The 14,068-nt window shown below is 41.4% G+C and overlaps 1 protein-coding gene across 16 annotated transcripts in view; it reads right to left on the reverse strand.

Annotated features, from left to right (window-relative positions):
* The window catches only part of MEF2A (myocyte enhancer factor 2A), a 190,052-nt gene that overhangs the window by 16,611 nt on the left and 159,373 nt on the right, over positions 1-14,068 (reverse strand). For 15 of the 16 annotated variants that reach the window (XM_038532687.1, XM_038532686.1, XM_038532680.1 and 12 more), the window contains 2 exons: positions 12,141-12,267; positions 6,749-10,824 (listed from right to left, as the gene is read on the reverse strand). In XM_038532687.1, the coding sequence (XP_038388615.1) occupies positions 10,461-10,824; positions 12,141-12,267 (491 nt within the window). In that variant the 3' untranslated portion in view covers positions 6,749-10,460. Of the gene's footprint in view, positions 1-6,607; positions 10,825-12,140; positions 12,268-14,068 lie in introns of those variants that run through there. The other variant, XR_005356926.1, reaches the window with a different exon arrangement.

The following is a 14,068-nucleotide window of genomic DNA, read 5'->3' on the forward strand; positions in this document are numbered from 1 at the left end:
TGTCACCCTTATGTTTTCTTTGGAAAAATATCTATTTAGATCCTCTGCCCATTTTTAAATCAGGTTGTTTGTTTTTATACTATTGTATAGTTTTTATATTTTTAGCTATTAACCCCTTATGTGGTTTGCAAATATCTTCTCCCATTCTTAGGGAGCCTTTTCATTTTGTTGTTTCTTTTGCTTTTTAGTTGAATGTAATCCTATTTGTTGATTTTTGCTTTTGTTGTTTGTGCTTTTGATGTCATATCCAAAAGCTCATTCCCAAGACCAATGTTAAGGAGCTTTTTTCCTATGTTTATTTCTAGAAGTTTTATGGTTTCAGGTCTTATGTTTAAGTCTTTAATCCATTTTGAGTTAATTTTTGTGAATGGTAGTAAGATAGAGGTACAATTTCATTCTTCTGCATGTTGTCATCCAGTTTTCCCCACACCATTTATTAAAGAGACTATCCTTTCCCCGGTTAGTATTCCTGGCTCCCTTGTCAATATTAATTGACTCTCTGCCTGGTTTGGTTTGTTTGTTTTCTGGGCTCTCAATTCTGTTCCATTGGTCTATGTGCCTGTTACTTTGCTTGTTATGGCTTTGTAGTATAGGTTGACATCAGAGAATGTGATGCCCCCAGGTTTGTTCTTCTTTCTCAGGATTGGTTTGGCTGTTGAAATTCTTTTGTGGCTCCATTATAGACTTTAGGACTATTTTTTTCTATTTCTGTGAAAAATGCCATGGCAATTTTGATGCAGATTACAACTGAGTCTGTACATGGTTTTGGGTAGTATGGACACTTTAACAATATCCTTCACATCCATGAACACAAGTTATTGTTCCATTTCTTTGTGTCTTCTTCAATTTCTTGTGTCAAAGTCTTATAGTTTTCACCAAAGAAGTTTAACCTTCTTGGTTAGATTTATTCCTATTTTCACTGTTGTAGATGCTAGTATTAGCATAGATTGTTTTATTTCTTTTTCAGATATTTTGTTGTTAATGTTTAGAAACACTGTTTACTGCATGTTTATTTTGTATACTGAAACTTTACTGAATTTGTCAATTCTGATAGTTTTTTGATCATGTCTTTAGAATTTTCTATATATAAGATCAGAGCAATATAAGCAAAGACAGTCTCACTTCTTATTTGGATACCTTTTATTATCTTTTTCTTAACTGATTGCTCTGGCTAAGAGTGGTGACAGTATGATATCTTTGTCTTGTTCCTGATCTTAGAGGAAAAGCTTTCAACTTGTCACCATTATGATGTTGGCCGTGGGTTTGTCATATATGTCCTTGGTTGTGTTGATGTGTCTTTCTCCTATACTCAATTTATTGAGCATTTTTATCATGAAAGGTTGTTGTACTTGTCAAATGCCTTTTCTGCATGTGTTGAAATGATCACATGATTTTAATCTCATTCTATTACTATTATCACATTCATTGATTTGTGTGTTGAACCACCTTGTGTTCCAGGGAAAAATCCCATCTGATGATGGTGAATGATCCTTTTAATGTGCTGTTGAATTGGGGTTGCTAATAGTTTGCAGAGATTTTTGCATCCATATTAATCAGGTATATTTGTGATTTTCTTGTCTAGTAGGCTCCCTATCTGGCTTTGGTATCAGGTAATGCTGGCCACATAAAATTAGTTTGGGAATGTTCCTTTCTTTTCAATATTTTGGAATAGTTTGACAAAGATTGTCATCGACTCTTCTTTAAATATTTAGTAGAATTTGCCAGTGAAACCATCTGGTCTTGTACTTTTCTGTGTTGGGAGATTTTTTGTTTGTTTGTTTTTGTGTGTGTGTGCATGCATGTGTGTGTGTATTGGGAGGTTTTTGATTATTGATTCAATCTACTTACTTGACACTTGTCTGCTCAGATTTTCAAATTCTTCATGTTTCAGTCTCGGCAGGTTGTACATTTCTAGCAATTCATCCATGTCCTATAGATTATCCATTTTGTTGTAATAAAATTTATAGTTGTCTCTCATGATCCTTTGTATTCTTGTAGTATCAGTTGTAATGTCTCCTCTTTCATTTCTTATTTATTTGAGTCCTCTCTGAGTCACTCTGGCTAAATATTTTTTTCAATCTTTGGTTTTTTCTTTTAAAGCTCTTAGTTTCATTGATCTTTTTAGTTATGTTTCTGGTCTCCATTTATTTCTGCTTTGATCTTTTTATTTTCTTCTTCTTACTGAAAGCTTAGTTCTTTTTTTAGTGCCTTGACATGTAAAGTAAGGTTGTTTATTGATGTTCTCTTTTGTGTCTTAATATAGGCATTTGTAAATAAATGATTTTCTGTAGTGGTATCATTGTTTCCTTTCTTCTCATCTTACGTGTACCTGTTAGAGATATTTATTTTTATAAACTTCCCTCTCAGAACTACTTTTGCAGCATCCCATAGCTTTTGATATGTTGTGCTTCTATTTTCCTTTGTTTCAAGATATTTCCTGGTTTTTCTTTTGATTTCTTCTTTGGCCTATTTATTCAGGAGCATGTGTTTTAGTCTCCATATATTTGTTATTTTTCCAGTTTTCCTCCTGTTATTAATTTCTGGTTTCATACCACTATAGTCAGAAAAGATACTTGATATTTTTCAATCTTTTTAAATATGCTGACTTTTTTTCTATGATTTACATGTGATGTATTCTGGAGAATGTTCTGTGTGCACTTAAGAAGAATCTGTATTATGCTGCTGTTGGCTGGCATGTTTGTATATGTCTGTTAGGTCCATTTGGTCTATAGTTCAAGTGCTGTGCTTTCTCATTGTTTTTCTATCTAGATGATCTATTGTTGGAAGGTAAGGTATTGAAGTCCCCTTCTATTATTGTGTTGTCATCTATTTTTTCCTTAAAGTCTGTTAGAATTTGCTTAATAGAATTCAGATGCTCTGAAGCTGAGTACATATATATTCATGATTTTTATGTCTTCTTGATGAATTGCCCCCCTTATCACTATGCAGTGACCATCTTTGTCCCTTTTAACCATTTCTGGCTTAAAGTCAATTTTCTCTGATATTAGTATAGCTACCCATGTTCTTTTGGCTTCTATTTGCATGGAGTATCTTTTGCCATTCTTTTGAATTTATTTGTGTTCTTGGAGCTGAGGTGAATCTCTTGTAGCATATAGTTGGGTCTATTTCTTTTTAATCCAGCCAGCCAGTCTGCTTTTTGATTGGAGAATTTGGTCCATTAACATTTATGAGAATTATTGACAGATAAGGACTTACTAATGCCATTTTATTTTGGCTGTTTATAATTCCATTTTTCTTTTCCCCCTGGTTGCCTTCCTATGGTTGCCTTTTACTGTAGCAGCACACTTTGATTCCCTTCTTCTCATCTATGTGTTGCAGATTTTGTTTTGGAGTTTCCATAAGGGTTTATATGAAAAATCTTATAGATACCACAGTGTATTTTATGCTAATAACAATTTAATTTGGTTGCATATAAAAAAACCTCTGCCCTCTTCTCCCCCTTTTTTACATTTTGGATGAGACCATTTACATTGTTTACTGTGTATTCATTAACAAACTATCGAAGCTATACCGAGGTTTCATACTTTTGCCTTTTAATCTTTGGTGAACTTTACTAGCATATCACCACATTAACAGTGTTAAGGTATTCTAAATCTGACTCTATGCTTATCTTTCCCAGTGAGTTATCTCCATATGTTTTTAAGCTACTAATTAGTATCCTTTTGCTTCAGCTTGAGGAACTCCTTTTAGCATTTCTAATTTAAAAAATTTATTTAAAGTAGGCTTATTAAAATAATATTTTATAATATATTTTTTAAGTTGGGCATGGACCCCAACATGGGACTTGAACTCACAACCCTCAGATCAAGACCTGACCTGAGATCAACAGTTGGATACTTAACCCTTACCTTTAGTATTTCTTACAATGTGGTTTGGTGGCAATGAATCCCCTCAGCTTTTGTTCATCAGAGGATGATTTTATTATTTCACTTTCATTTCTGAAGGACAACTTTGCTGGGTAAAACATTTTGGTTGGCAGGTCTTTCCTTCAGCACTTCTTTGAATATATCATCCTACTATCCCTTTGCTTGTAAGATATCTGGTGAGAAATCCATAAAGCTTTATGGACGGTTCCTTTGCATGAGAGAGTAAAAGTTTTTCCTCTTCAGCTTTTAAAATTCTGTCTTTGGTTTTAGACCATTTCATTTATGTGTCTTGGAAACCATTTCAGGTTGAAATTTTGTGATGACCTATTAGCTTCATGAACTTGGATATCCAGTTCTCTTCCCATGTCTGGGAAATTCTCAGTCATTATTTCTTTAAATAATCTTTTCATTCCATTCTCTCCCTCTTCTTCTGGGACTACAGTAACACATACATTGTTTCTTTTGATTGTGTCCCATAACTCCTATAGGCTTTGTTCCTTTTATTTTTTTTAATTGCTCTTCTAATTGTTTAATTTCAACTCATCTGCCTTCTAGTTCACTGCCTTGCTCTTCTATCTGTTCAACTATACTGTTGAAACTATTAGATTCTTCAGTTCATTGTATTCTTTGGTTCTTTTCTCTTTGAGCTTCTCATTTTGTTCTTGTATTGTTTTCCTCATACTGTTAGATCATTTATGTGTTCTCTTGTAGCTCTGAGCAAAATAACTGCAGTTATTTTGAATTCTTTGTCGGGTAATGCCTGCATCTCCATTTCTTTGGGTCCAGTTATGGGACTCTTCCTTGGGGAGAGACATGGTACCCTCCCCTCTTCTAGACTTTATGGACTGATTTTGCTTAGAGAAGCCTTTCACTTGCAGGTAGGGGCACACTGAATCGTGTTGTGACCCAGGCCTAGTGGTGCAGGGCAACAAATGCAGGGGTGAGTGGTAGCAGTAGGTCCAGTTGGGGCATGAGGTCTCTTTGGCTCAAGCCACTGGGGTCCACACTATTGGTAACAGTGTATTACTTGATGATCACTGCAGGGGCCTGCAGTGCCTGTGAGGGCTCTTGGGCTTCTCAGCCATGCCTCTAGAACCAGTAAGTAGCAAGGGTCCAGGGCAGGCAGCATTGGTGGCTGGGGCCAATGGTGTGCACACACCCCACTGCATGGGGCCAGCTGTAGACACATAGGTAGTGGCAGAGGTCACTTGCAGACAGAAGTTGTAGCAATAGGTGTCAGGGCAGGTAGCAAGGGCTAGGGTCAACTATAGGCTCCCTGGCATTAGCAGAGGCCCTGAGTGTCAGCATGCTGTCCCAGGACCTCACATTCTACCCCTGAGCATGCATACTGCAGTGGAGGTCAGCAACAGGCATCAGGTTGCACAAAAGGGCATGCAGGTCCTCGGCTGGGCAGACCAGCTCTAGCTGCAGTGGGCATGGTGGTGCTGGCCAGGGACATGAGGCAGGGCTTGGTCTTGACCTGCAAGCAGTGCTGTCTTCTGTAGCTGGACTGGGGGTGTGCACAGCTGGAGGGGTAGTTACAGGGAAGTGTGATGCTGGCCAGTGACAGAAGGTGGGGCTAGGTAGTCCTGTAACTGTCAGTTTCGTGGTTCTGACAGTGGCATGGTGTTTAGGGAAATGTTAACTCTTGGCAAGGCCAAGTGAAGGGTATGTATGTGGAAACTAAGATTTTTGCAACTTTTCTCTAACTTACAAATTAGTTCAAAGTAAAGTTTAAAAAAAGCTTGAAGAGGTGGGAGGAGTATACAGTGGAAACCAATTAGTACAACTGTGATTTTTTTCTTCCCCAGCTGCCTTCAGCTGCTTTGGTACGAGTAAGCAGGCAGATGATGTCAGTGACTCCAGTCTAGGACACGTTCTCGAAGGCTGGGCGAGCTGCATGTCAGTTTGGGTCGTCTGGGAAGCAGATGCAGATGGAGTTGGAGCGCAAAAGCTTTCTCACAGGCAGGAAGGGGCGCACCCCAGCTGTGTGCAGCCATCGGCTGGGGGCTGGCGGAGAGGAGCTTGTCCTCAGCTCATACCCTGACAGCCGGGGATCAGGGCTCACTCTGGTCAGCTGTGTGACGGCCTGAGGGACCCCTCTCCTGGTGCTCCTGGGACCCTATTTGGAAACCCCTCCCTTAATGTGGGGGATGGGAAGGCACCCTGGTGGCGCTCGGGCCCCTACTGAGCAGCCGGCCAGGCACAGGACGGGCTTCAAAGTGGGCTAGAGCCTAGTGGGAGCCGCCCGTGGGAGCCAACTACGAAGTCACAATGAATTGATTTTAAGGAGCTGCAGCTGTGATTAGACTATTTTTAGCCACAGGACTCAACCAGCTTTCAAAACCTACTAATAAGAGCCTTGCTGTAGCTGCGAGTAAAACCGGCACAAAAATTTGGCTTTTGACTGCAAGAATCTGCTCTGTAAGAAGCTGGCTTAAGAGGCCAGTCCAAGGAAGAGAACACTTTCCACTGACAAGGTGAAGATCAACTAACACGTCTGTCATTTTTTAGAGTAATTCATGTAGTAAATCTGTCTTCTGCTGCTGCTTAGTGTGAGGTATGCCTTTTGGGTAAAACAAATCCTCTTCCCCCCCCAAATGCAACTTGGTATTATTAGATTCTGCTCCACGGTATCCCCCCCACCCCCGCTCCCCAATAGTGCAGCCTGCGAGCAGCTATTCCCGGAGCCTGGAGGGGCTCACCTGACCCACACTTACTGCAGTCGAGGCCAGGCTGGCTGGTGCTGGGCCCTGGGTCCCTGCTGCGTCCTGAGGGGCCATGGGCGGCCCAGGAAGAGAAGGGAACGGAGAAGGAGGGATGGAGGGGACGACTGGCGGCAAACATGACAGAGTCGGGAGTACACAGGAAAAGCCAGTCCGTCTTTACTGTAGTGAGTGCAGGATACAAATAGTTTACAACAACCTCTAGCATTTTCTTAACCATTTGATAAAAAGTTCACTATAATATTTATTGTATAATGAAGAAAAAACAACACATTCAGGGAAAAATTGAGATTAACTTATTTTTCTTAAAAGGTTCATCTCAAGGATGGCAACAAAGTCCAGCTTGTGCCGCCAAACGGTTTACATGATCAAACCGTGTACAGCTTCTTGTGTGAACTGTTGACTACAAACATTTACCAAATACATAAATCTCTTTTTTAAAAAAGCCATTTTAAATATAGCAAAGCAGTGTCTTCTTGCACAGCAAAGTGAAGAAAGTTTCTACAGAGAAATAAAAGTTTTACATTTGTAAAATCTTTTTCACATTCTAATCATCTAGCTTCTTATGATCCAATGCCAGGAGTTTTCTGGTTCCTTATTTACTATGTATTTCTTGTGCGCATGATGGTTAATACAGAAAATGTGTTAATGCTTTATTAGTTGTCCTTAGCGTTAAAGGAAATGGTAAAACATGTATTGTTCTTTTAGAACAAACCCCTGATTTAGTCTCGAACACAATGGACATAATTAGGGCTCAAAGGATGGAGTTTTGATCGGGACCACCTGCAGACGTACAGTGGTGACTTTCACTCTCAATGTAGGACCGGTTCAGCGCCCCGCGGGAAGGACAGCTGTTGGAAACTGTACTCGAACCAGTGCGGTGTCCTCTAAGCTTTTTTTGTTTTTGTCTTTTAGTAATAAAATACTTCATCTGAAGGATAAAATTTTCTTGTGATGGTGTCATACAAAACACACAAGTCTAAAACGGTAAGAAAAGTCAGTTCTAAAGGAACACCATCCGTGTCTTCCCCGCTCTGAGCTGCTTTCCACCCGGAGATGTGCGTGTGGATGTGTTTGTACATGGAGTCTGGGGGAGGGGTGTCTGTCACGTCCGTGCGCTCCAGGTCACACTGGGCAGACAGGGAAGGGTTAACAGTCAAATATTCACTTCCTGAAAACGGAATACATTGTTACTTGGTCAGTGTAATTGAAATACAAACTCCGAGCCTCGTGGAATAGTATTTTAGAAAACAGTAGTTGTACTGATTATAAACCTGCATAGAAAGAAAGACGATTGAGATACAGTCAGAAAAGCCATCTCATAAGGCACACAAGAAAATAGACAGTAAATGCGAATGTGGTAACTCCTATTCCAAGGTACAGCAGAAGTTCATGAACGTGCATGAAGAGGAACAAAAGAATCACTTAACACTTTCAAAGCTATAAATGGTTTACAAAGTGGTAAGGATTATCTTGGAAGTTCAGTGTTGGGAGACTGTCTTGTTTCAATCAGGTGTGACCTTATGAAGAAACGTGCCTGTATGCAGTTCAGGAAAGTAAGGACATTTTAAGGAGCAACTGATCCTTTCAGAAGGAGAGCCCGACGGCCATACTGACAAGAGGACAGGGCAGGCTACCCTCCCATTTGGGGCCTCTGTCGAAATCTACTACCCAAACTGTTAACTAAAACCGAATTCCGTCTTGTTGCTTTGAATACCACAGGTTTATCCTGTACCTAATACCTATGTGTCAGTCAGGAAATCTGGCTGATGATTTGTCACAAATAGCAGATGAGGAAAATGTCAGAAGAAGGCAATTTAGGGGGAAAAGCAAAACATAAGTAAAAATTGTAGGTAGCTGCTCGACATTAAGTTGAAAATACAAAATAGCAGCAATTTTTAAACCCTTATTTTGAGTTGCTCAGGAAAGGGAGTATTTAAAAACCTATGATGAAAGATATACAGGACTTTGAATTTTGTTTGTGGCACAAGCCCACGAAACAGACGCTTCGTTGTCTTCCCGGAGGAGGAAGGCTTTTCAAAGGCTCCGCTGAGTGCAACCGGGGAGCCGGGCCAGCCAGCGATGTGCCTGTGAGAGAATTTCTCCCCACACCAAAGTGCCACTTCGATGTGCAGAGAGTTCAGATGGTAGTATTTTATAACCAGCTGCATCATTCTATTTGGGGGGTGGGGGGGAGCAGGAAAAAAAAGATGCCTTCCCCCACAAATATTTTTCCCTAATCATTTACCACTTATAAAACCTTTGTGCTCATCTACTATTTTGCCATGTTCTCTAATATTAAATTAGTTCAGCTTTTTCTACTATATTTTTTCCTCACAAAAGGCAAGTTTTAAGTAATGCCTTATAAAATCTGTAACAACACATTTTATATTTATGCAAGATGAACTTAACACCAGTTTTTTTTTTGCCACTTTGCTATTTATGTACACATATAAAATATATAATGATGCTCAACCCATACAGCACAAAGATTACAATGTAACATCACACATTCACCACCAGTGAGGGGAGAAACCCCTTTATACAATCCTCTGAAAAGACTGGGCTAATAATTAAAATCCAAAGTACAGTATATTTAACAAAATAGTAAATGTTAAACAGTGAATACTCTACTTAATAAGGATCTCGCCTTTTCCCCCCAAATTGGCGGCAATCCACAAAAATATACTTTTTAATCTGGTGACCGTACAATACATAGGTACTTACATCAAAGGTGATAATATATTTAAGATGCTATATACACAAAAGAGTTTGGCTCAACTTTTAATTTACATATAGAATAATAAGTGTTCATGGCTTTTTTTTTCCAAGGTTCTGCTTGCAAGATATTTTTGTTTTTTTTTTCCCCTCTTAAAATAAAACTAAAAAGTTAAAACAAGATAAAGCTATTCTCTTAAAAAAAAAAAAGTTACAACATACAGCTTTGGCTTATATAAATAATTCATAGCAGAATGTGTTCAAAAGTAGTGAATATAATTTTATATATAGTCATCAATTCATAAGGGTGTTTTCTTTCATATAAAATATACATGAGCTAAAATCAGTTTCTTTAAGATATGAATGTAAAAAGAAACTTCTGACATAGTCCAATTATAACTTAATATATTAATTTATTTTGTTAATGCTCTATATTTCTAGGCTAGTATTTTCTGAATATCTCATGCGTGTTTTCTACTCTCTCTCTTTTTTATTAGCTAAAGATCACTTCTTTGACCCAATACATTTTTGCACGTGCAAAACATTTATGTGTGGGGCTTTTTTGTTTTGTTTTTTAAAATATCAACAGCCCTTCCCATGCACCCCTCTGCAACAGAGACCCATGCCAGGCTGGGTAATTAGTATAAATGACATTTTATGTACAGTATTGCTTTCTTGATTCCTGCTTTTCTACTGCTCTGTTCTACAAAGCATTTTTTCTTAAGTAACTACAGTCACTGCACAGTTAAATAAAACAAGTAGGGGCCCTCTAGGTTTCTGCAAGCTAGTGTGGGAGAATTATATATGGGTACACGTTTCTCTGCAAAAACTGGTTATCTTATGAAACAAGTAGTCCAAGGAAGTGCCAGACTAGACTCTGCCTACGGGGTGCTTTGTTTGCCATGGGACGCACATCTGCAGATCTACAAGGCAGGTAAGTGCCTGATTCTGTATGCAACACACACCCACACATACACACACTCACACCCACATACATATATATATATAAAGGGATATATATGTATGTATGTACATATAAATATATTTAACTCATGTCCTTATTTACCAATTTAGATATGTAGGGCAGTTCACTGCAGTAACACGAAGTATGAACACCAGCCTGGAAGCCTTAGGTCACCCACGCGTCCATCCTCATTCGCTTTACAGAAGGGCTTTCTCTGTCCTCCGTGTTTGGGGGTCGGCCAAGCACAATTGGAGAATGGAAGTCACCCCGTGGATCCTCCCGGTCACTACCATCATAGGAGCTGCTTGAGCTGCTCAGACTGTCCACAGGGGAGCGCCCCATTTCCTGTCGGGGCTGGGGGGGCTGGGAGGGCTGGGGCGGTGGTGGCTGCTGCTGCTGTGGCTGCTGCTGCTGAAAGCCTGATGGGGTCATTCGATCCCGGGGAGGTGAAATTGGTTCTGATTTAATGTTGATGTTTTGGTTGGTATTAATGGATAAATTCGAACCCTGAGATAACTGCCCTCCAGCGCTGCAGGAAAGAAAAGATGTTAGATGGTTTCTGAGTGCCTTTGCATAACCGGAATGATACGGCAGACACCCCCTGACTGACACTATCAGAATTCCCCCATACTGCTTTTAACGACCTCTCTGTGGAAGGAAAAAAACAGGACTGTCCGAGAGCTTTGGTGACTAGTGTCCCCACCCACCCCCTTGGCCCTTCGGCAGGTGAAGTCTCCGAAGCAGTGTGTCTAATGCTGCATATGGACCAGAACAGGAGAGGAATGACTCGGCCTCTGAATTTGGCTTCCTCTCATCCTTGCTTTCTTCTCTGCTCTCATCCTGGGACAGGCACATCTCATCTCCTCTCACAGCAACTCTAAGAAGGCAGTTAGTCGCCTGGCTGTCTTTCCCAGGTGAGGAAATGGCACAGACAGGCCACCTCATGCAGAGTAGCAGAGTGCGTGGAAAGGCTTCTCCCTCAGGCTGAGCGCCAAGCCATCTCCACTCACTTCTGCACGGCTCTCTGAGGGCCAGTGGGCAAAGAAAATCAGAGAAGGAAAATAACCTTGGCTTTCTCTGCAGACAGGAGGGGAGAACAGCAGAGGTTGGGTATCTGTGTGTGAATCTGGCTACTGGGGTCCATGTGGTTGGTCGAAACATGCTGCACACACTGTACCGCACGAGTTCAACAATGAGAACATTCCTTATGGGCAGGGTGAAGGGACAGGAGTGAGAAGACCTTATGGTGGTGCCCAGGGGGTATCTGACAGCACTAGTAGGAGGGGAAAGCAGGATGACGGAAAGCCTGCTCAGGTAGAGGATAGCATCTCAGAAGGAGGACAGAAGAGCACTCCCAGTTGGCCTCCAGGAGGGTTGGCTGTTTATTTTCCTGTTGCCTTCGTCTACTGATAATCACCAGAGGGAAAAAAAAAAGTGTGTGGGGTGAATACCTCTAAGCTGCCTTTGTTCCAACACTGGAATCAGGTACAGGGGTGAGGAAGGAGGGGGGGACTGGGTGGCTTAGTGGTCAGCTGGTAGGTAGAAGGGAGGTGCATGTGGGTGACATCTTGCCTCAGTACCCCTTGGTTACTATCTGAGTCTACCTCCACAGAAGAGAAGCCTTGCCTCCCAGATCTCCTCAGGGAATGCTTACTTTGATCAGTATCCAAGCTATTACCTAGAGTCACATAAAGAAAATATTTTCTCCAAACACTTGTACCATGTAAAAAAGAATCCTTCTCAGATCGTCACATGAAAGTAAACAGTGCAAAAGACCATAACCGATGGAAAAATAAAGTGCACAGGCTGAAAGGAGAGATTTGGAGACAATTTCTAGTTACTCACACCAGAGAGCTGAGGGCTGCTTGTCCTAAATGGTGCTGTTGCCAGGCTGACACCTGTCCCAGAGACAGCATGCCCGGGGAGTTGAAGCCCTGCAGGGCCGACAGGTCCGCACTAGTCAGCGAGTAATCTAGGACAAGGAAAGAACTGTTGCTTGTGTGTGTAAGAAGGCTCAAGTAAAATGTTTTTCACAGAGTAGCTCCAAAGGTTCCCAAGTTGAGAGAAGCCAGGTACTTCCTAACATAAAACACACAGGTCTAAACCCACAATAGTTTTTCTTTGGGAGGTTTACAGGTCCTCACTGTATCTGCTTGTCTGGGATTATTTCACTAAAGTCAGTCTCAACTTTGTACTATATGTTTACAGTTTCATGTCTCACAATAAGTTGAGATACTTTTTCCAGACTTGTAAATAGAAATAATGACACAGCCATTGCTAAGGGATGTTCATACACAGCTGTCATTTTACACATGCCCTCTGCTACCCCCCTGAAGAAGGAATGACAGATCAGATGGAGCCTCGAGCAGCAGATCTTCTATTCTTGATGTACAAGGGGAGCAGGAAGGACACAGCACCCTTTCCCAGGCAGTGGCCAGCTCAGTGGCCCAGAGAGGACATTATCATTATCACACAACTGACAAACTGCAGTTGTTCACAGTACAGGGGCTGTCAAAGATCCTTGTGCAACATAACTTCAAGTTCATGAAAAACCTTATGTGTTTACAAGAGTATAATATAGAATATAGCTCATTGTATCTGAATGCCTCAGTCATAATCACTTTGGCCAATACTTGGGACATTACGTATCATTCACACATCGGTTTATTTCAGTTCTTCATTAACACTTATCTTTTCCATTTAGTTTTAAAGAGAGGTGGCAAAAACTCTTCTACTTTTAACTGCTTTTTCATGTCTCAAGAGACGTATTTAAAGAAGCTGGTCTTAGTGAATTAACATTAATAAAAAAAGGACTGAGTGGAAAGAACATAGCTAGTGCTCATGATTCTGCCTTCCTCTACACTTTGCTCACGCTACAGTCTCTCTGACCGTTTCATCCACTCCCACGGCAGGTGGCGCAAGGGGTCCCTCACACTGCGGCCTTCCACAGTGCCTCCTGCCACCCCTAACTCTCTACCTCTGGGTCCTCCCAACTGCCTATTCGATATATCCATTGTCCATGTGGATGTCTCTCCAAACACCTCAAATTTGACACCCAAACCAGACTCCTCTCTCCTCCTCCAAACCTGCTCCTTATCTTGATAAATGGCACCAACATTCACCTCATTGTTCATACCAGAAACCTGTGGGTGTTCCTGATTCTTCTCTCATACTTCCACCGCCAATCACCAAGACTGATCGGTGCTCCATACGGTCTCAAACCCACCCACTTCACCAGCTCTCCTGCCACTGTTCTCAGCTATGCCACTGGGATCCACTCCTTGGGCCACCAGGCTCGCCTCCTGTGTGGTCTCTTGGGATGCTGTTTTGCCATGAACATTAGCCAAAGTGATCTTAAAATAACAAATATGGTCACCAAATCTCTCTCCCTAACAATCTGGCTTCTTGGTGCTCTCAATATCCAAAATCTTCAACATGGCCTACAAATTCTTACTTACCTCTACAGTTTCAACTCTGAGCATGCTGAACCATCCCCATCCCTCCCGCCAGGCTCCCATCTCCTGGCCTTTGTACACGGTGCTCTCTCGCCCTGGAACACTCTACCTGCTCCGTCCGACTGGGTCACGTGTGTCCCTTTAGTGTAGCCTCAATGTAGCTCCTGCCACGACTGTACTCAATTATTCCCAGGGCTGCTTGTCCTGTGTCTGTCTTCCCGGGCAGGCCCTGACTTCTACTGTGAACCATATACTCTTGTGTGCCTGGCCCAGTACCTGCCACATAGCAAGTGTTCCATCTGACCTGAGTCTGACTCT

Source organism: Canis lupus, chromosome 3 (assembly GCF_011100685.1).
Source record: "Canis lupus familiaris isolate Mischka breed German Shepherd chromosome 3, alternate assembly UU_Cfam_GSD_1.0, whole genome shotgun sequence".
NCBI lineage: Eukaryota > Metazoa > Chordata > Mammalia > Carnivora > Canidae > Canis > Canis lupus.